Genomic DNA, 24,667 nt, shown 5'->3' on the forward strand with positions numbered 1-24,667 from the left:
TAAATGAAAGGCAAGTCGCTAAAGGTCTGTTAGAACAAGATCAGAAAAGTTACAGTCCCTGTGAAGTAGTGACGTAGTGATGGCGTAGTTTTCTCCCCGTTATTGTTAGAGTATAGGCGGGTAAAGGTATTATTTCCGAATCTAGTGTTCGGACGACATAATAATTAATAAATTTATTACCATGTCTGAAGCAATTTCCAAAAAGTAATTATATTCTATTGTCATAAACCAACCTTACCATCCTTACTAAAGATTCCCTTGTTATAGCATAAAACTAATGAATGAAGAACCCTACATATTATTTGCTATTTGTCAGAGGGTACGAATGAGTAGCTAACCTGTTCTCTGCTTGCTCCTCACCTCCGCAATTGTCAGACGGTACCAGCACGTGCAAGACGAAGTTTTCACCCATTCGTGTTTTCCGGTTTGCTCCAAGCACCACCAGGAGCCAGTTCCTTGTACCTTCTCGAGGGTAAGCTGTTTCATTTGCTGGAAATTAGTTTTCATTCATTATTTAAAAACAATTGTATTTTATAATTCTTCAAAGAGTTTTAAAATATTTGCCTTTAAACACTATAAAAATGAAAAGATGAAGAGTAAAGGGATTCGTTTATTTTTCGTTAGAGCTATTATCCGTATAAACTGTGTACTGGTTTAAATAGAACTATGTTTTAAACCAATAATTCAGTCTTAAGCTCATAACCTTAACCCCCACCTCCAGATTAGAAAATTAGACTTGAAAGGTGGGTCATATAGTAGTACTCTTAGTACCGAATCGAAAATACGATGCCTGATTTGTCGTATTTATGAGATTTGTTTTGTCGTATTTAATGACTTTTGATCTGACCTGTTTTATGAGCCTTGTTGTATCGCATTTCACGAGTCCTATAGGATTGTGTTTTATGAGATTTGTTGTGTCGTGATTGGCAAGCGATGTTGTGTCGTGTTTTATAATATTTGTTGTGTTGTGATTTATGATATTTTATTGTGTCGTGATTTACGAGCTTTGTTGCATCGTGTTTCACATGCCCACTATTGTGTCGTGTTTTGCCGTAGTTGTACACATGCTATACTTTTTAAAGCGAAACAATGTGCAACAGATTTACCCTTATATTCTTTTGGGACAAAAGTTAAATTACAGCTGAATGTAAATTAAATGTTTACATTTTTTTAAATGAATCTGTTATAAATATACTTCTTGTTGCGCAGTTTCATTTTCATATTTGGATACAATTGCTGTTTAAACCGTCAGAATTGTTTAGAGTCAATTTAGCAGGTCTGAGAATACGTCGACTGTATAATGATGCTACAGCAATCAATGATTGTGTCCTCAACATAGACTGACGTATCAGCATCCTCCTTTCGACCAATATAAAAACAGCTTATTTTCGATTAAGTACGCCTTCCGTTATAAAGATAAACTTGTCTATGTTATAATAGATTTGTTCGGTGCATCGATTTTAATGCATCACTTTGCCATTCTATAGCCTAGCATAAAAGACAGAACAATATTCCATTCGGTGCAACATACATATTTTGGATTGTATAGCATTTTCGTCAATGACAGAGTGATATATGAACATATACTCGTCTTTATCTGATTCTACTGTCCAGGAGTTAGATGGAAATAAAATAATGGCATAATATAACAAGCAAATGGTATGATACTAAAGCCATATGGGGCAAGGAAACACAAACCACAAAGCTACAGGGAAGAAATTAAGATATACAATGTTATTGTAAGTGTGACACTTGACAACATCTTCAACAGGTAACAGAGCTAATAAAGATGCCATTTCCTTCAACTGATTTATAAACAAATTAAAATTGGAAAAACATGTCGTCAGTGAATGATTCGAAGAGCAGTAGTAACTGCCTTGCAAACTCGACCTTGTGTTTAAATCGAACCAACCAAGTTTTCAATGAAGATTCGTCCGCTACCACCTATTTTCTTTCCTTCACTTTTATTTATATTCCAGGACTAGTGACAAATATAGTCGTCCTAATACTGATTCTGCGGGACTTCCGGAAAGCGGTTTTTCCTGCCATTATTTTGCTTCTGGTACTCTGTTGTGCCGATTTCATTGCTTTGGTGGTGTCTTTTCTGCAACATACAATGAATCGTTATGTACTAACTATAACGTACTCCAGATGTGCTGCGTTTGCTATCGTTCATCCGTATTTTCGTATGTACGCCGGGTTTCTCAATTCCTTTATGGCAATTGACCGTGTTCTCGCGCTGGGAACGCCGTTTTTTTACAAGAGCAAGATCCAAATGGTGACTTGGAAAATTGGATCAGTCATTGCAGCAGTCATTGCTCTAATTATCGGCCTCTTTCCCTCGATGGGATTAGGAGAGGTCTGGATACAAAGAAAAGCAGGCAATACAATTGTCAGCATCTGTACGACCTTTGGTTATTTCCCAGAACCATGGAAAAGAGCCTACGCGATTGTATATGGCATGATGGGCTTTGTCAATTTGTTGACCATTGTCATCTGCAACACATTGGTGGTCAGAATCGTTTTTCAAATGAAGAACCGTATCACAACCTTGGAACAGAAGTCATCAAACGAGTCATCGAGTAAAACGTCTTTTGAAATGGCCTTTGCAAAACTGATGGGCGGTCTAGCCGTGGTCTACATTATCTGCAGTTCTCCCTACTATGTAAGTTTAAATATATATGAAAGTTTTATCTTCTTTCTTTTTGACAGAAATCATCGTATTTCGAGTGTACATGAAAAGTAATAATTGGTTTTTCGAGTGTTACTAGTGAATTCACCTATCTGTTTTCTTTATTTATTTATTTTGTTCTAAAAATATCAAATAGTTATTATTGTTTCAAAAGATCCAAAATAATTTGACTGTGCTAAGTGTATTGGCATTTTAAATAACATGAATCAAAGAGCTTTTCTAGCTCGCATATTTATACTGGCTTACAATCTTAGGATATATGGGTGTAGGCACGGCACAAGAAAGTCTGAACAATGAAGGTATATAATATTGTTGCTGATATGGGTTCAATGCCATTTTTATCACACGATTTGCTGTAGATACATACCCCGAGAAGAACCACCAACCGACGGGAAGCAACTGACAAACTTTCTCACGTACCGACGTTGGCCGAGACAGACACTCGAACCCACAGAGATGATATGTCACCGATCTTTAAAGATGAGCTCTTTAAAACACTCCGCCACCTGGGGCGTTCATTGTTACCGGAGTTTTTAAACATGCCCCACTAAAAGAGACTGCACCACAATTTGAAACGAATAGAAATCATGAAGTGAGTAGCATTCCTTAATTTTTGGCATTTCTTTTTGGCTTTCTCCTCAATAAAGCAAAAGTTACCTTAGAGCACATAGCTTCCCAAGTATCGACACATGTCCTAATATTTGAAACTAACAGTAATCAAGAAATGAGTCACTTACCTTAATTTCTGGCATTCCTAGGAGGCTTTCTAGTCAAAAAAGCAAACGTTTCCTCAGAGCATATTGGAGTACCTAAATCTAAAGATATATTACAATCTTTCTATATCCTTCGTATGTTCTAGAGATATATGTCACTGAGTAACAAATACTACTGAAAAGGTGATAAACACGGTGCAAGGATATCTACGGATGATTTTATAAAAGCCAGCATCACGAACAACAAATTGCACACACAAAAGGTAACACGTACTTTAAATTATGCGCTTCTAATTAGTAGAGAAATGTATCTCTTAGAGCTTTCACTGATCCTCAGAGTAAACAATTATATCCGACCATTCAGTGAAAAACTATTGAAAGAAGAAAAATACAATAGTTTCACTAAAGTTAGGCGAGGCTCTGGAGTGATACCATCTATACTGGCCAAAGATGGAGAAAGGTGCTTGTCAAAATGTTCACCTGGAAAATAATACACCGTAAAATCATTGCTGAATCATTATAAATTATGGTTACAACTTTTGCTGTTCTAAAATAACCAACAATTATTTTCTTGATTTTATCGATCAGAATTGTATATTTCTGCAGCCTCCGAATCCATTAATTTTGCATTTCTTTTAAGGTCAGATTCCAACTTGGAGTTAGATGAATCCAATTTTTTTATATACATTATTCATATTTATTCTTACTAGTCAAGTATTTTGTTTTCTTTCGCTATTGGTTCTCTTTCTTGTATTCAGTAGCTCTCTCAAAATGGAAATATTCATTGCTGAATGCCTGCCAGTGTGTGTGTGCGTGTATATCTGTGTCTGTGTGTCTGCGTCTGTGTGTGTGTGTGTGTCAAATCCGTGGGTGAGGGGCTGCTGTCGGGGTTGTATTTGTTTTTTTAACACTCGATCCATCTGAATGAAAAATGTAAAACATAGTTGCAGAAAAACATTGAATATGAAAACAAAGATACTGTTTATACATTTGTGTTGTGTGTGTGTGTGTGTGTGTGTGTGTGTGTGTGTGTGTATATGTTTGACTGTCTGTGTATGTGTGTATGTTTGTGTGTGCGTATGTGTGTATGTGCTATTTCGCATGGATCTTCTTAGATCATTTATTTTAGTCAAGCGATGGGTGGGGTGGGTACTGTTTTATTAACATGGTGTCTTATAGACGTTAACGTTATCTTTGGCCCATTTTATATTTTAGTTAAACTTAAAACTTTATTTCGTATTTTATTTACAATGGGTAAGAATAAAATATATAAAAGATTCAAAATTATTTATAATAAACATGAATTAAAGATTTTGTACGTCAAGAATAAGAGTCTCTTCCGCATACCGACTTAGTATAATGTTATGTATATATCTATTGGTTCTGCACAATTTACACATATTTCACATTTTTTTATTTTTTCAAATAGATTTATTATTATTATTTATCATCACTATTAAAGTTACTTTTCATATGTATTAATCAATTTCTGAAGAATATGTGGTTAAATTTGACTTTTGATCATTTTCATCTTAGCTTACATTTGATATATTCCTGATGTAATCATTGGAATTACATTAACTGTACCCACAAAAACATGAGGAATTAGCAACTCACTTAACCATGTGTATCCACTAATGTTTACTGAAATTAGCAATACTGCTGTATTTAAATTTCCATCTGTACTCGTTTGTCTACTGGGTTCCATGGTCTGTATATATGACCTGGCAATGTCAATCCTCCTTTCGACATTGAGAATTTTTAATAACTGAGTGAATATCATTTCCTGTTCCATCTTTCCGTCCAATATGTTCTCTCTCTCTCTCTCTCTCTCTCTCTCTCTCTCTCTCTCTATATATATATATATATATATATATATATATATATATATATATATATATATATATATATATATAATTTGGAGTTTTGTAAACTATTGTCATATAAAGTAAGTCCAATTTTTTTCTAATTATTTGTTACATAATTGCACAATCATGCCAAGTAAAGGGATATTGTCAAACAGCTTGTTTGATTCCGTTAAATAAACCTTTTATCTTCTTCCTATTTGTAATCGTATTCCTCCTCATCTTCTAAAATGGAAACCACTTCCTACTCTTCTTCAAAAATGAAGACCACTTCCAACTCTTCCTGCAAAACGAAAACCACTTCCTACTCTTCTTTTAAAACAAAAACCACTTCCTACTCTTCTTCTAAAATGAAAACCACTTCCTACTCTTCTTCTAAAATGAAAACCACTTCTTACTCTTCTTCTAAAATGAAAACCACTACCTACTCTTCTTCTAAAATGAAAACCACATCCTACTCTTCTTCTAAAATGAAAACTACTTCCTATTCTTATTCTGAAATGAAAACCAGTTCCTACTCTTCTTTTAAAGTGAAAACCACTTCAACCTCTCCTTCTAACGAAAACCAGATCATACCTTTCTTCCAAAATGACAACCACTACCTACTCTTCTTCAAATGAAAACCATTTCTCCTAATTAAAAGTGTTGACTTATACTCACGTTTTGCACATTTAGATTGTACCATTAATTTGGCATTCATTGCTTTTTGTGTGAATGAACCGGTTTTTACTTTATATTGAACGATTATATATATAAGGGATAAGTGCTAATGTCTATCGCTAATGGATCTTTTAAATGAAACATCGTGTCAAAATGATCCCAATCAAGACCGAAAATTATAAACATTGTGTCCAAGTATTCCCTGCAACGGACGAAAATTACAAGCATGGTGTCAAAATTATCCGAATAACGTCTTGCATATTATAAAGGAATCTTTGCTTATAGCTTGAAATCACTTGTTTTAATGAAAGGTCTTTCCTCTCAAGGCCTGGTAGAACAAGACTAGGAAAGTTACAGTACCTGTGACGTAGTGGTGGCTTAGGTTTCTCACCGGCCTAGTCAGATGGAAGGTGGTTAAGGATATGATAGCCAAAACTGATGTTCAGAAGACAGAATAAATACTAAATGTATTGCCATGTCTGAAGTAATTTCCAAGAAAGTAATTATATTTTATTGTCATAATTTGTACGTACATTAAAAGGAACATGGCTTTTAAAGTGTTGTGATCCGCCCATGGCGCATTAATACGCATATATAAAAAGTGTTTCAACATTAGGCTGTGTTTCAGCTGTAGGCAATTACTTCAATATTATATAAATCTGAGCTGAAGTTCAACTGAGGAATCATTAGCGTTGTAATAAAATAACGACAACAATAATAATAATTCTCTCTGAGAGAGAAAAAGAACGGATCTTCCACCAATTTTAATACAGTGTTCACAATGCCAACGATGCAGAGTTATAATAGTTTGTCAAAATTTGGACAATACGTTTATTGGTTGCTGTAATCTATTTAATGCTTTGTTTTTATTTCATTCTTACTGTTTTATAAAACCTATTAATATGAGTCTAAGACAGGTTATTTAATATTAAAGTGTCCGAAGGCAGCTCTACTTCCACCCCTCAATCTTTGTTTCTCAGGGTTTTGGTTGTAAGGCATCAGACTAATCGACCAATAAAGAAATATACGAATGGGCAATGAATAAATGCTTTTGTGGTAAGTCTCTTTAACCCCACCGCGACGTCTGTCTGTCTGTCTGTCTCTCTGTAGACCTTCATGCAAAGATACCAACAAAAATCGGTGAAAAATGAGCGTGGTGGATTTTCGCTTCTGTCATGCGACGAGGTCTCTGGACCTATGAATGATGGCAAAATGTAGTCACACGATGAAAGGGGAAAGTTAGAAATTGAGGACAGAAACGATTGTATGGATGGCAACAATGTTAATTAAATTATAGTAATGACTCAAATGAACTGTAAATACATTTAGATTTTGGAATTATCTCTTGCTGGTTAATCATTTCGCTTAGTTTATATTTCCAACTCGTTTTAATAGAATAGCCTGTATATGAAAGTCTGCACATTCAATGTTCAGCTAGTTAACCATGCACTGTGTTTGACGTGCTCTACTTTCTTTATTTAAAGCATAATACTTCTTAAAATCATAAGTCTGTCTTATATTTAATTACCTAATACGAATATAAGTTAATACAAAAAATTTGTCCTGCCTCTTGTGGTTCCTGATTTGAGCCTTTCTCTCTCTCTCCCTCTCTTTCTCTTTCTCTCTCTCTCTCTCTCTCTCTCTCTCTCTCTCTATATATATATATATATATATATATATATATATACAGATAATATATGTACCCTGAACAAATTGATATGTGAATATCTGAGGAAACTACGATGTAGGTTTTATGCCCTTTTTGTTGATTATGAAAAAGCCTTTGACCGTATTGACAGGAGCTTGCGATATCCTATATTAGTAGATTGAAACTATTAGTAGTAAAATACTTACGATACTAAAATCCAAATATGTAAATGTCAAAGCTTGTGTGAAAACGCCAAATGACTTGAGAGAAATATTGAACTGCCTTACTGGAGTAAGGCAAGGTTGTGTTTTATCACCAATTCTATTTTCTTTATTCCTTAATGATTTAACGAAATATATTTCTGAGAAGAATAACGATTTAAAACTAGACTTTACCAAATTGATTTGCCTTGTTGTACGCAGATGATTTGGTTTCCTTCGTCGAAACTGCTACTCAACTTCAAAGAATTCTAATTAAACCATAAAAAATTACTGCAACACCTGGAAATTAAAGATGAACCTGGAAAAAAACCTTAAAGTTTAGTCTGTCGAAAAGGGTGGTATTTGAGAAGATATGAAAGATAGTATTTTGGTGATTGAGACGGTATCTTATTATATGTGGCTGTGTATTCTGTTCTAAAGAAATTCATGGTATATGTGTAAAATAAAACGGTAGCAGCACAATCTACAGAGGCACCTTATAGTCTAAATTCTAGCCATAATCGGTTTGGTAAGCTGTCTAAAAAATCTCTATTACAAATATTTGATATTAAAATGGCACCAATTTTGAATTATGGGTCGGAAGTCTGTGATTTCTGCAAAGCTGTTGATATTGAGCTGTGCATACGTCATTTTGCAAATATTTTCTTGGCATTTCAAAACACACACCAAACGCTTTTATCTATAATGAATTTGGTAGAATACCAATGCAAGTAGTAAGATATATAGGATTTCTTAAGTACTGGTTCAAACAATTAAACATGACTGATAATAGATTTCCAAAAGAAAGCAATATCCTACAAATGGCATGGGGCGAAACTGTGAATGTTGTGTGAATAAAGTCAAGAATCTACTGTTTTCATACGGAATGGAAGAAGTCTGGGTTAATCAGGGGGTGGGCGATGAGAAACTTATCTCGTTATATATAATCAAAGTGTAAAGATGTTTTTCAACAAGAACTAAATGGAGATTTAAATCCAGTCGATATATTACGATTTTATAATAAGATTAGAAAAAGTCTTGAGTTGTCAACACTAAATAGATTATTTGAACCCTTCGTACAGTGTTAGCCTGTTATGCATGTTTAGAAATGGAATCTTTCCCATAATGGCAAATATAGGTAGGTATAAAAATATTCCCTGTGTTGAAAGATTGTGTCCTTTTTGTGCAGATATTCAACATGAGTTTCACTTTACTGTCAAATGACCATTATATAATAATTTGATAATGGCCTATGTACTGTCAAACCTCCACTGGAATGCAAATCACATGAAGTTTTATAAAGTATCCAGAGAATCAATGTAAATATCCTACATAATTGTGCTGTTTATCTAGCAAAATCCTAAAATCCTTATGTCTTGCGGTTGTACCATATTTTTAATACATGCATGTAATTTGGGCCGACGGCCTATGCTACAAATAAAGATTATTAATGATTCAAGGACATCAAAAGAAGAATCAGATTAAGCTATTCACACATTATATTGTATCATTTTCCATGACGCAGAGAAAATGGTTTTATTACCATAGAAAATGATATCACTATAAATGATATCAATAAAACCATAACATTGCTATTATTATTTTCGTACATTGATAAAATTAATAATACAAGATGCATTCACTGTGTTGATGAGAAAATTACTTTCAACGTCAGATGCAACTATTTGCTTAGTTTTACTGATTTGGACAAAAGGCGATGCAAATGAAAAATATATAATTTTACATCATTTATGTAAATATATACCCGCCACAGGATGATTTCAGTAAATTACACAATTCGTGATTACTGTCATAGAACAACTATAACATTTAATATTAGTGGTTATGTTACTGATGATTACTAAAAAGATTCAGCGATATTTTTTAATTATAAAAATGATCGTGGGGTTAACAGAAAAGTGATGGATATTTCTAAAGTAGGAGGATTAGTATATGGAAAATAGGGATGTAAAGGAATTATTGTATTTTTAACTTTTCTAATAGAGACTTACGTTCAGTTAATTCTATTGTTACCGGATTTGCATAATGATTTGCTATAAATATATAAAATGTGTTTTAAATGATATGTAATAAACAAAAGGATGAAGAAAATAATATATATATATATATATATATATATATATATATATATATATATATATATATATATATATATATATATATATATATATATATATATATATATATATATATATATATATAATGGTAAGTTTTGGCAATAATGAAAGAATTAATGCAACCAAAAACCTTTGGGGTGGGGCAGTATAGTATAAAATACAAGCTTTGGAATCAGGTTTTTTATATCTCATCGTATTGGATGTTCTTAAGCATTTTAAAAGTCTATAATTTTCAGCTTTCAGTATTAAAGTATTAAACGTCTCCTTTAAATAAAAGCAAAAGAAAAGGACATATTACTTAAAGAATTATGTTTGTGGGACATATCTGTCTTTTTTCTGAATTTATACTTGATACCTTTATGATACATGCATTTTTGGATTTCCTTTCTTCGCAACACTGCTTTTCTACATGTAAATGCAGTGCGTATTATTCATGTATAGAAAAAGAAAATTACCTTATTAATTGATGACATTATTTGTCTATCTAAACACGATATTCGATTTGATTAGCATCAGCTATGACGCAATTCCTTTCTTTCTCATGTGATATTCTTCGCCCCTGTGGCTGTTTCGTGTAATCAAAATGCGCGTGCATCATTGGCAACGTATAAATGAGAAATTCCCAGATATTACATTCTTGGTATACAAACACTTCCCTTTACTATTGCAACACACACATATTAACGCTTTTAATCTTCAAATTACATACATTTTTCTTTACAATCCTTGTTCATTCCTTATCCGTTCATTGTATTACCTATTCAGTTGCTTTATCTTTTAGCTTCTACACAGAGCACTGTATGACTGCTTAGTACACAGAGCACTGTATGACTGCTTAGTATATGTTCGTTCTAGTAATGCTACATTTCTCTAGAAATGTATCAAAAATGTATGACTTAATGGACGAATGACGTTTTTATCGTTATAAAGAAAATCATAATTCACTGTATGCAGTTTGAAAGTGCTCTCAAATATATTGAAAGGTTTCCACACAATAACTTTTGAAGAAATTCATATGAATTTAAAGCATATTTAAAATAAAACTTTGCTTTCAAAAGACATAGATCAAGAATGATTTTTAAAAAATCTTTAACCAGCCAGATATTAATGAGTTCTGGCCCCTGTTTAACACAGCATTTTCCCAATCAATTTCCGATGAATAACCTTTGAAGGACTTCATGGACTGACACTAAAATAAGTATGATGCTTTACGTTGACAGGAACGTTAGTGCCGTATGGACACATTTATGTTTTTTTTAATTCTTCTTTTTTACTTTAAACATTTCTGTTGGTTTTGTTTCTATTGTTCTTTGAGGGTTTTTTTTTTTTTTTTTTTTTCAAAAAAATTATAACTCTTTTGATGTTTAGTCAGCGTTTTGATTTCCAACAAAATAAAGACAGCCTTCGCAAATAGTTTTGGAAAATCGCCTTTTGAAATTATTGACAACATATAATACACAATTTACATTGACACCAAGGATAGGCACAAGTTGTAACTTGTGAAAAAATAACGTCTTTCTCTTTAATCGAACATCACAAAAAACAATAATTTACTGATCGATATCATCTTTTCCGGATTTCTAATTGAAGAAACTTGCCCCTTTTCTCATTAGGGTACTGAGGCTGGTGTTAATTGCCTATTGAACCCATCTTTAGTTTCCGTTCCTTTGAATCGTTTTTCATTATAGAGCAAAGTAATTTGACGATGCGTATCATTATTGCATTTAATACCGTATTTAACCACATATTGCCGATCAATGATAGCTGTTACAACTGAGATCAAACTCAATAAAATATAGGTGACTTGTATCTGATCTATTAAACATTAAGGCCGGAGGGTTTGTTTGGAGAGAAAGAGAACAAATCTATTAGCAATAATTGCGATGACAAAAAGATGAAGAGTGCATTTTTTTTCTTCTAATTTGTCACGTACACATTGACGTAGAGAAATTTACTGATTCCTGTAGCCGGCAGAAACCTTGTTTATAGATGGTATTCTACTTTTGTAAATCTTCCTGTACTAGGACAACGTTAAGTAAGTATTTTTTAAAATCTGTGCTACATTCTGCATTAGGCTTTGAATTTTAAAATAAATAAACAGACTAAGACAAAAATAGTGAAACTTTAATTTTCGATATTATATCAAATGTATAAAGATAGGGACCAAAAATTAATTTCTAATTATTTCGTTTGTCCTAAATATTCCAAAAAATTTCAAGAAATTACGTTCCATGTAGATTTGTTAGCTCCTCTCTCTCTCTCTCTCTCTCTCTCTCTATGCTGGTTTGAGATATACATTTCAAGTATATTAACTTTAAGACATTATGCATTTACCCTTGGCTCAGGGATATCTTCAAACTCAGGAGCTGTTCTCTTACAATGTCTTCCATTAGGGAAATAAGTGTTACCTTGTCAGGCTCAGACACTATCCAGACAGTCTTTCTATCGCAAAAATATAACTTTAATATTCATGATACCAATGATTACGTTTGAATTATAATATTATTTATTAGTCTCGTTACGCTTTAGGATATGATACTAGCATCCCTGCATCCGAATGACTGACTGTTTATTATCAATTTTGTTCTAAACGTCAAGTTGAAAATTCAGAAAACGTGATAGTCATGATGTCTACACAGTTCCTGATTAAGGTCTTCCAGGACTATAAGCACCCAAAATGTTATGGTCCCATCCCGCCTCCTACAAAATGTGAAATTTAAAGAATATTAAAAGTTTAAAAGATGGGAAAATACCAGTGTTGCCATCATTCCAGATCAATGTTCTCGTACATGCAGATCGAATTGGTCATATATAATTAGTTCAATTTTATCATCAACAATTAAGAACGTAGTGTGCTTGATGGGTAATCCGGTACTGTGTCCACATGCATGATAAGCAGTTTGATAGTCATTCTGTGTATATGTATTTTTACGTATATTGGAATTAATTTATATTTGATTTAATTTAATTGTTTTTAAGTTTTAAATTTCTTTTATTTTCTTTACATGTTAATGTAATGTAATCTTGTAACTAGGAATATGATATTTTCCAGAAAATTCAGATTGATCTGACACTTTTCGTGGATACCTAATAATAGAAACACTGTTTCTATTTCTGACCTAGTTCCTGGCCTTGATTGACGGTCAAGTAAACAACTTTTAATTTTTTAATTTTTATTCTCGAGTAAAATGATTGTTTTGAATCAAGGTCATAATGGGAGTACGTGATTTTTTATATGTAAACAGCCTCTATTTCGCAATTCTGGGTTTTTCGAACTTGCGCAGTAGTCAGGTTTTATATGGATGTCTAAATAGGTATTTCTAAGTTTGGGCTTTACCTTTACACTGGAAAGTGTCTGTTGTAGCAGTTTGGAGTTCTATTTAATTTTTATTCAGATTATTCGGATTCTAAAGGATAATTCTTTTTCCTGGAAATATTTGAGTGCTCATACATAATTCTTTGACAAAGACATTTATTTAAATTTTATTTGGAATTCAAGCACCGGAATATAAATTTATGTGGTTCACAAAGGACTGTAAACATCAGCACTATACTGACTAGAGTATACATCATCTCCTTCCATTTTGGATTTTTCGTCGGTACTCGAACTTGAATTCTTTTAGAATTTAGAACATTTCATTACCAGGACTTCTAAAATTTAATTTGTGGATTATTCTTGGATTATTTGTGGATTTGATTCTTAAAAGTTCCTATTTTTCATTTTTACATTGTTATTCCAGGGAAATAAATTATTTGTTAAATTTTTTCAAGGCTTGTTGTTTTCACTCTTTCATGTGTTACTGTTTATTCGAGCCTAAACACGTAACATAAAAATTGGGGACTCCTCCGGGATATGAACCCGGGACCTGTCGTACCCAAAACGAGTGTGTGTGTGTGTGTGATTTGGATTTTTAACGTAGCTTTAACAATTTTTCAGTCATATCGCTACGATGTCTGCAGGATGGCAGTTTATATTGATGTCTATCACTGGGGCATCACGCCACAGACATGTAGCATGATGACCGACCCAGTCACATTTTCCTGGCACCAGGCCGACAAGTCCTAACACTAACCTCTTAATGCTGAGCGCCAAGCGAGGCAGCTGTTAGTACCATTTTTGTAAGTCTTTGGTATGACTTGGCCGGGGATTTAACCCACGACCTCTCGCATCCGAGGCGGACGCTCTATCCACTTGGCCACCGGAGCAAGAATCATTCTCCTAGACCAACGACCCAAAAGTTTTACGTATATTGGATTTGATTTATATTTGATTTAATTTAACTGTTTTTTAAAAACATTTATTTTCATTACATGCCAATGTAATGTAATTTTGTTTGCTAGGAATTTGCTATTTTCCAGAAAATTCAGTTTGAAATGACCCTTCGTGGATAAGAATAAAAGTAAATACTCATCACGTTTTGGAAATGCAGTAGCACCTTCTATTCACTTACATAATACATGAAAACTGCAGTATTAGCCGAATTCCTCCTTTTTCTGCACTTTTCGACAAACATTTAGATGTAAGCAAACTTTGACATTTAGCTCTCTCGCTCTCTCTCTCTCTCTCTCTCTCTCTCACACACACACACACACACACACACACGCACACGCACGCACGCACACATATATACTAGGGGTTTAATTCCACATGTAACTCTTTTGGAAAGCAACATAGGCCAGGGCAGAACAGAAAATCGGACCACTGTCCTGGCAGCTTTAGCTGCCAACAGTTTTTGGCGACTAGCGTCGGTCGTAGCGATGGGCAGCTAGCCGAACCTACCAACACCCAATTAAAGATTTGGCTTGTCAATTCCATATCATAGACGTGTCCCTAACGTGAACAACTACGTGTACATGCATACCTTTGGACAGATTGCACTTTGTGGCCGCATCTGGTTTAACAAATGCTGCTACGCAACGACCCAACGATACAGGCACTGGATCTTGTTAATGACCTACTGGAAATGCAGGGCCTGCATCATTGCCACTTACCAACCATGCAACGGTTGTGGAAGATGGCACAAGGCGGGCAAGCCGTGACGCATAGAAGCTTTGGGGACTGGGACCAGTTTTTATGTACAAATTTAATGCCGCAATCAGCGACCTAGTATTAAAAAAAATCATAAAAATATCAAATACACAAGTGAGGTCAAAAAGGTCCATATTTCTGGATACCTATATTAAAACAAAGCATAAAAATATCATCCACTTGACCAGAGAAGTCAATGGCAGATCATAGCATAACAAGTTTATGCACCCCAACCCCAAATTTATACCTGCAATTTTCATATCCTAAGGTCATTTTTGGCACCATGTGATGCTCACAGTGCAAACACAAGACCTTTTCCTAGATAACAATTCTGCAAAACGGTGTGTTCTAAACAGGCTGATGCAATTGAAGATAGTTGTCATCCATGCCGTTTCTAAGTTATTTTACCTGCCCCAAACCCATGTGTTTACTGCTTGGGAGGCTAGCTCTTCTTCCTAGCGACTATTGGTGTTTCACTATCAACATATTGCAGAGTAACTATGGAAGGTGTACATGCCTGATATCAATTTCAAGAACAACCCAAGCGCGAAACACCTAGCTCACAAATATATCAATATCTTTAATTAGAAAACAATAATAGCTGAAAAAGTTACACCATAGCCTTAAGTTAAGAAATTTGCCAGGGGCCAATTTACGAAACTAGACCCTGCCACCTTAAGAATTTGGCTGAAAATGGTTTATGTTAAAAAAACGTGTACATATCACATATTTAGACATGATCTAGTAAGATGGTATAAAGGAAAACTTTTTGTACTGAAAACTAAAAATGGAATTACGCTTTTAGAAAAGTGACTACTTTGCGGCAAAAAGCGCTGCATTATTTACATTGTGAGTTACGACTGACTCTATTTCTTGAAAGATTTCAAATTGTTTGTAACCTACAATGCTTGTGGTCTTTGTTTATCACCATAGCATCAGGACGGAACCAAAATTCCTTTACAATATTTCATGAATGTCAAGAAGAGATTTGGAAGTTATAAAGTTAATGAGTGAATGACAGAAATGCTATGTTAGTGGTCAGTGACAGAAGTGAAAAATGTCCACAAACTCTTCTAGCAAATGTAAATAAATCACACATTTAAGTAAATAATGTGTTTTAGAAGTACTTTTAGACTGATATAAAACAAGCAAATCAACGTTGTGTGGATGTGTGTTGGGGAAGTAATCACAACAACAGTCAGGCTTATCTGCAGAGGTTAAAGTTTAATCAATTAAGATTAGACCATGCTGGAATATTGATATACTGATGTGTGGGACCCTTTTAAACTTACAAAGGTACATATCAAATAAATTCATTGATACATAGCCACTGAGATTGACCATACGTATACAATTACTCAATACAATTTAACAGAGAAATTTCTTCTCAGACAGCAAATCACTTACAACAGACTTTAATGATTTTTGGAGTTTACAAATTCATAGTAAATAATAAGGTAAAGTATAGAACAAATATTTACAGTGGAAAATTCAGTTAAAAGTTGTTATGCATATTTGATTTAATTTATATCTGATTTAATTGTTTGTAAGTTTTAAAATATTTCTATTTTTTAATTTCATTATATGTCAAAATAATGTAGTTCAGTTTACTAGGAACACGATACTTTTCTAGAAAATAATTTGACCTTGACTGTTCATTTTAGTAAACACATAAGGCTGACCTGGTTCCCGATCTTAATTCAAAATTAGTAGCATCCGCATGAACAAGTTATTTTTAATTTATTTCTATTGTGGGAATAATAAGAGTGAGATCAGGGCTGTACTGAATACGTGACCCTAGGCTTGTAAATAGTTTTAGTGAAGTAAACAACTGTTTTCGCGGAGCAAAATGATTAGTTTTATCAAGGTCATACTGGGGATACGTGATTTTTTATATGTAAACATGATCACTTGATCCTCTATTTCGCAATTAGGCATTTCCAATATTGCGAATTAATTGGTTTTAATAGTGATGCTTGGAGAGAGATCTCACAGTCTTTGCTTCAAAACTCTTGATTGTCCAGTCGTTTCCTTTTATTATAGCCAATTTTCGATTTATATGTTAATTTTTCTTCAGATTCTAAAAGATTAATTCGTTTCTCTGCAAATATTTTTGTGCTCATACGGAATTCTTCAACAAAGACATTTCTTAAAAATTTCGTTTGAATTTCCAAATCCGGTGGATTATTTCTTTTGTTCCTACAAGGAACTGTAGACAATAACATTGAACAGGATACAGCAGATGTCATTGTCTCCCATCTTGGATTCTTCGTCGGGACTCGAACTTGAATTCATTAGAACATTTTATTATTAAGACTTCTAAAATTTAATTCATGGATTATTCTTGGATTACTTTTGGATTTGATTCTTGAGACCGTAAGTTCTTTTCTTTTTCTTCATTTTTACAGTATTTTGTCAGGGAAATAAATTTTGTGTTATATTTTTCAAAGCTTGTTGTTTTCACTCTTTATTGTGTTACTGTTTATTCGAGCCTAAACACGTAACATAAGAAACGTTGAAAGCATTTCAACTGCTTGTCTTTTAATAAGCACGTACCATAAAACAACTCCTGCGGAAGATAAATATGTCCGTCAAAGTTACTCTCTTGTGTACTAAGATCAGAATGAGTATCTTGATGAGATTCAAGCTATTGTTTCTCGCAGCGTGTCTTATCTTTTACCATGCAAACTGAGACCTGCAAAAAGAAAAGAAACAACTGATATAGTTGTACTTTTAACATTCAGTGAAAACATAAGAATTTCAGAGGAGAAACTGTATGTTTATTGTCAAATGCATGAAACTGACACTTAATTTTAAGCTTTTCACCCTTTATTAACTGAAACTAGAAATTTCAAGATATATACATGGCATTGAAACATTTCCTATTATGACCCAAGTGTGAGATACGAATCTCTTATGCTAACTTCACAGTGTGGCCATGAACGTAGAATCTATGTCGGTGTGCTAAAACTTTTCATTCTTCTCACCAAAATATAGCAAGCAATATGCCAATGCATCACTATTTCTAAGACCGTTCCACTGGTGACATTCAATATTCACAACAGTATGCTTATGTATTATTCCTCTTAAGTCTGTCTGCCCCTGTGGAGTTAAATTATTTTAAGAATGCATGTTGAGATGTTATGCAATTGTTTCTGTGTGTCTGTATTGAATTGTGAATAATATTCATAAAAATAAGGGTGCAAACCTTGACAACTACAGAAAGAGCAAAACAATACATTATGGTCACCATTTTGTTCCCATATTTAGTACGTTTAGTCCAAAATATGCTACTTTGTCATGATGTAAACAGTTCTCACATTGAGGTACAAAACACAGTTACCTCCCTCTCCGAAGACCATTACATACAACACTAAGTGATATATGGAAAAAGGAGGGAACTATAATGAAGCTAATGAATAAAACTTATTGAAATATACACAAAGAAACAGAAAAGTATAATAGATGCTGCTGACCGCACCAATACAAATTATTAGTTTTCCTTAAGGGGGCAGGGGCCGGTTTTTATTTTAATGCCGCAATCAGCGACCTAGTATTTAAAAAAGTCAAATACACAAATGAGGTCAAAAAGGTTCATATTTTTGAATACCTATATTAAAACAAAGCACAAGAATGGTATCCACTTGACCAGAGAAGTTAATGGCAGTTCATAACAGAACAAGTTTATGTACCCCAACCCCAAATTTATAACTGCAATTGTCATGTCCGAATGCCATTTTTGACACCAAATGATGCTCACAAAGTGCAAACACAATCCCTTTTCCTAAATGACAATTCTGCAAAACAGTGTGTACTAAACAGGCTGATGCAATTGAAAATAGTTGTCATCCAAGCCGTTTTTGAGATATTCTACTTGCCCCAAACCCATGTGTTTACTACTATGGGAGGCTAGCTCTTCTTTCTAGCCTACTATTGGTATTTCACTATCGCCATACTGCAGGGTAACTATGGAAGGTGTACATGCCTGATAAAAATTTCAAGAACAGCATAAGCCCGAAACACCTAGTTCACAAATATATGCATATCTTTAATTAGTAAATAATAATAGCTGATAAAGTCACACCATAGCATTAAGTTAAGAAATTGCCCAGGGGCCAATTTACGAAGCTGGACTCTGCCACCTAAGGCTAGAAAATGATTTAGGAAGGTCCTTACAGAGGTCCAGTGCCGAGCACTGTTTGGCGCCGCACTAAACAAAACCCCGAACACGTCTATTAAAGTAACGGTGGAGGGTGATGATATCATTGTGTCACACCCGATTGGGTGAGTGGCTACAGACGACGATTAAATTTCATTTAGAGAAAGGCTATGCATTATAGTATACATAGCAGCATGCATGAGGTTGACAGTTTACTCCTAGAGACAACAACCTGTGACTGAATTTCCTTTAGAGAAAGGTTGTGTACTACCGTATGCCATCGCTCACCCCTGAGCGATAAAAGTTATGGACCAAAATGCCTAGCATTAATTGGTTGAACGCGCTGCTGTAGGAAGTGCAGACAAGCGTGTGCGAATACAATGGTATGCTGGAAGTAATACTGGTCGCCAGTGCCAGGCAGCCAACCTTATCGAAACCAACCTCCAGCCTGCAGGTCGGGCTACCCACGTCAGCCCCAAGACGTCTGAAGCTCCTGCCAACTCCTCAGCCGGCCAAAAGGTCAGGCGCAAAGCTAACCAAAGACAGCGTTGGAGCTGTAAGAACAGGGGAGATTAACCCAGGCGGACTACCGAGGAATGTATCCAAAAACCAGGAAGTCCCAACCAGATTCAATAATAGTTACGCTATCAAAAGCCTCAAGGCAATGATTCAGGCGGATGCGCTGGTACGGGCGGCGGAGATATGATACCTGCTACTACAACGCCTCCAGCACAAGTTCTGCGCCTGAGCCTGGTGGAGGGAATGGTGAAAACAGCCAATACGGATAGCATCTTGACGACATTATAGACGTCATTGTATACTTCATGTTGAAAACCGTGGGTTCCTTAATAGCCAGGTCCGTTGGCAATGTGGTGGTGCTCGTTATGGACGTCGTTATTGCGTTTCTGTCTCTCCTGTGCAGAAACTTGAGCAAAAGGAACATAAGATGAAGACGCTTAGTGTAGAAGTATTATAGCCAGAAGACTCTCCGCCTTGTTGCCCACTACCGGCGCCATCTTGGTGGGTCAAAACTCGACTTGGCGTGTACAATAAGTTGGGGCTGGGCTGGCTCCCTTACATTTCAAGTCCATCCATGACCTCTTTGTATCACCAAGAAAGATTTGTACATTGCTGCGAGAATTCGTATCAAGTCACTGACAATTTCCTTTAATGTCAGACTCCGTTACATATTCGCATGATCAGCTGTGTCAAAGACACTAGTACGATCTACCAACAACCATAGAATCTACCGCCAGTTTTACTAAGATAATTTTGAGTTACTACTTGCAATTTTTTCTTTTGCATTAACAATGCAAGTTATAGCCAAATATTACAAAGTGTTTATGTAAAATACATGTCAGGAGCAAAAGCAATTGCACTATATGCTCGATTTAGTCACGTTTATTGGCATTGCAGCACAATAATGGCGACATAGTGCTGATTAAAAGTAAAATTCTCCCAAATGAACAATTAAAATTGAACTAATAATTTCACGGTAAACCCTTCCTAATATGCGTTAACATTAAGCACCATAAGATAAATATAAATGTACAGATGTCAAACTTCTGTTAACTGAATATAAAAATGAATATAAAAATGAAGATAAAGAATACAGTTATAACTCCATGGTCTTAAACTAAATAAGAGAAAGAAGCAAAGAGAGCAAGCTTTGTAAAACTTAACAAATGATTTAAACAAATAATTTAATTCGATAAGTTATAAAATGAAAATTTAAGAAAAACTTACATTATTGTGAACTAAATCCGACATAATCCTAAAAGTTCTATCACAAATCCAAAAGAAAGAATTCCAAGTCCTAATGTACCAATATTACCTATATACTTGAATGTTTTGATGTTCCAACAGTCTTGAATGTGCTGAATTGCCAACAGTCTTGATGTATCACAATGTCATTGTCCAGAATGTCCAATTATGAATTTACAATAATCCCAAAATGTTTTTTAAGCCCAGACAGTCATATGAGTACTTTGTAATTCCAATAAATAATTGAAATAAAGTATTCCTCTCAAATTAAATCTAAACAAAACATTATGTACATCTGCAAACTGTTATTAAAACAAAACCACTATTGGGAAATAGGAATCGGAATAATTTTTCATTTCGGACCCTATATCCTTCTCCACGACTCTATTAAGACTCTAACTCGCATTCCATCCCAAGTGACATACTTCACAATTCATCGTCAAGTGACATATTTCACAATAAATCCTCAGGTGACATATTTCGCAATATTCAATAATCCAATCAGAAAATTCACTTGAACTGTGAATAGGTTCATTATATAGGCTGATTGTAAAACTAGTAAACAACTCATCTATAGCTATGTCTAAAAATAGAAAACACACACACACACACTTTATGTGTGTATATATATACACACCCCACAAACACACACACACACACATACATATATATATAATATATATATATATATATATATATATATATATATATATATATATATATATATATATATATATATATATATATATATATATATATATATATATATATATATATTGATAGACCGTTAACTGTTGAGCTATTATCGTCGCACATACATTTTTTTAATGTGTCAATATTGTATGTGTATCGACAACATTAAGATATATAATTATTCCTAAGATAAAAGTGACCAATATAATTTATTCTTGCGATAAAAGTGACCAGTCATATTAGTATAAACTTATTCCTGAGATTAAAGTGACCATTCATGTATATATAAAGTTATTTTCAAGATTATCAATGACCAACCATATAGGTAAACATTTATTCCTAAGATAAAGCGACCAATCATGTAGGTATATATTTAGTCCTAAGATAAAGTGACCAGTCATAACAAATTGATATTCCTCTTTAATACCATTCGTTGAACATAGTGGAGAAATTATATTTTCTCTCGCACTTTATTATTCCATCCAGTTTCAATACAGATTGAAATTTTTTATCCAAGCAAATATAATTGGAAACCTATACTACATAATAAAGTTGCCATCGCACATTTAATGTTGAATCACTTTAACGTTTTGGATATAGCAAAGTTTCAAAATCCTTTGTAATGATATTTATATCAACATCATGATCGTTGTCTAAACCTTGCACAGTTGTTTGTATTTAATACAGACAGTATGCAATAGGTTCTTTAAAATATAAGATATTAACATCATTCCATCTATTAAACATTAAAAATTTCTCTTCACATTCTGTATTTGTTATATAGAATGAATATACTTTAAGCCGAATACGTGCACAGGCAGAAAATTAAAATTCTCTTGTATCATTACTGTATGCAATAGCATCTCTAGCGTTTAAATCTCCAGGCATCATTCTTGTACTTAATAGGAACTCGAAATGTTGGATCCCCAGTATCATTACTGTGCCCAATATCAACTGTAACATTCAAATCTTCAAGTAACATTACTGTATACAATATCAACTGTAACATTCAAATCCCCAAGTAACCTTACTGTACCCAATAACAACTGTAACAATCAAATCCCCAAGTAATATTACTGTGCTCAATAGCAACTCTAACCTTCAAATCCCCTAGTAAAATTAATGTACCCAATAGCAACTGTAACATTTAAATCCCCCCGTAATATTACTGTACCCAATAGCAATTGTACCATTCAAATCACCAAGTAACATTACTGTACTCAATAGCAACTGTAACATTCAAATCCCCCAGTAATATTACTATACCCAATAGCAACTGTACCATTCAAATCCCCTAGTAACATTGCTGTACCCAATAACATCTGTAACATTCAAATCCCCTAGTAATATTACTGTACACAATAGCAATTGTACCATTCAAATCCATTAGTAACATTACTGTACCCAATAGCAATTGTACCATTCAAATCCATTAGTAACATTGCTGTACCCAATAACGTCTGTAGCGCTCAAATCCCCTACTAATTACGTACGTATTATTGCGCTGCCTTTAGTGTCTTTCGACAACCCTTATTTGTGCATCAGCTCTCCTCTCATTATGAGCTACATTTATAGATAAATAGGTCAATTAGGAGCTTCATTAGGAGTAAGAAGGTAATGACTAGTCAGTCTCGTTCGTCACTATAAAAATGTTGGCGGAACTTCCGGCACCTCCTACTGGTAGTTTCGATGCCATTCTTATTCTTTCTTATGATCTCTAGTATTTTATTGCTTCAGTATTCATATATAAATACCAGAAATGGTAAGAAATTTTTTAGGGCGGAAGTAGGAAGGGAAGATGTTTTAACAAATTACTCGCTGTACAAGCTTAGATGGATCTTTTGATAAGCCGATGGGCTCGAGTAAGGATTTTAAGTACAAAATAGAAATTTGTTGAAAGGAAAATTATTACGATTGTAATTTATTACTACGTTCATTTCCGTGTCTTACCCCTCCCCCCAACCTTTTTTCTTCATCATACAATTATGGCGGACATTCAGCACACTCAAAACTTTCCTTTCAACCTTCAGCTAGTATATCCAATGCCACTTTTCTAAGTTCTGATAATTCTGCAGCGTTTTCCCCACCCCACCCCCCAAATGTTCTTATCAGAATTGTACCCAGTAAAAGGTTAACTAATCAAAACATAAATAATAAAATACAACAATTCCAGGTAATGTAATTCATGAAATGCACCGCAAGCATGCAAATTTTAGCCATCAAACACCATCTGAGAAAATTGTATTCACGTTTATGTTGCTCGTAAAATCATTACAATTTATGGTTCTTGCTCATATACCATTTATGCAAAAAGACACAAAGGTGTCTTTACATTAGGAACATGTGAACAAGCAAGAAGTGAGTATACCTTTAAAAGTGGAGCATACTGTATTTAAATCGTCTTATGAAAATATATCAATGAACAGTGAAATCAATTTGGTCTACACAAGCTTTCGCTCAATATATTTGTTATTATTGCATGTCCCTAATAAAGTCCCTTTTTGTTGTAAATTATAATAAAGAGTAATAAACGTAATAAAAGGGTATTCAAGATGAACTTGGTTTCTTTTCAGACGTTGATTCTCATTCGACAAGCCAATGTGTACGTTACTACATCCACAACAGGTGCGATTCATCTCCTCGGCGGACTCGGCTACACCATCGATCCCATGGTGTACATTCTGATCAGAAAGACGCACAGAAAGCGCCTCGCCAACATGATCTTCCGATGCAAATGCTGCCCTGAAGAACCGGAGGAAACGGAGACTAGATATTAACGAAGACTATCAATTGTTTGAATTATATTGAGAGTTTTATTGTTATTCCAACCAGAGTGACGCATGCATACTAAACATTGTGTGCTTTTTAGATTGTCATTGTTAAATGTGTTATTGCTCTTTGGTTTCCTTCTTACTTCAAGCAGAGAGATTAAACATCGATAATGAAAAATATATTGATAGTTTGGTGTAGATAGAAGCGTGTGTATATGAGCATACGTGTGTTTGTGTGATAAAATCTTTTTATGGTCTACTGTGACCGTAATTTCAGCTATATTGCAATTTTTTTCATGGCATTCTCAAAAGATGTATATCGAGGTCCCTATGAA

General features: G+C 34.1%; 1 protein-coding gene across 1 annotated transcript; it reads left to right on the forward strand.

Annotated features, from left to right (window-relative positions):
* The first annotated feature begins 1,837 nt into the window (after window positions 1–1,837).
* LOC149797137 (prostaglandin F2-alpha receptor-like) lies at window positions 1,838–24,338 on the forward strand. Its single transcript, XM_089960718.1, has 2 exons — window positions 1,838–2,665; window positions 24,135–24,338. Exons 1-2 carry the CDS (start codon window positions 1,838–1,840, stop codon window positions 24,336–24,338), a joined length of 1,032 nt encoding a protein of 343 aa, XP_089816844.1.
* The last annotated feature ends 329 nt before the right edge of the window (window positions 24,339–24,667 follow it).

The sequence above is a fragment of the Sinohyriopsis cumingii genome, chromosome 6 (assembly GCF_028554795.1).
Source record: "Sinohyriopsis cumingii isolate HCF-2022 chromosome 6, ASM2855479v2, whole genome shotgun sequence".
NCBI classification, from domain to species: Eukaryota; Metazoa; Mollusca; class Bivalvia; order Unionida; family Unionidae; genus Sinohyriopsis; species Sinohyriopsis cumingii.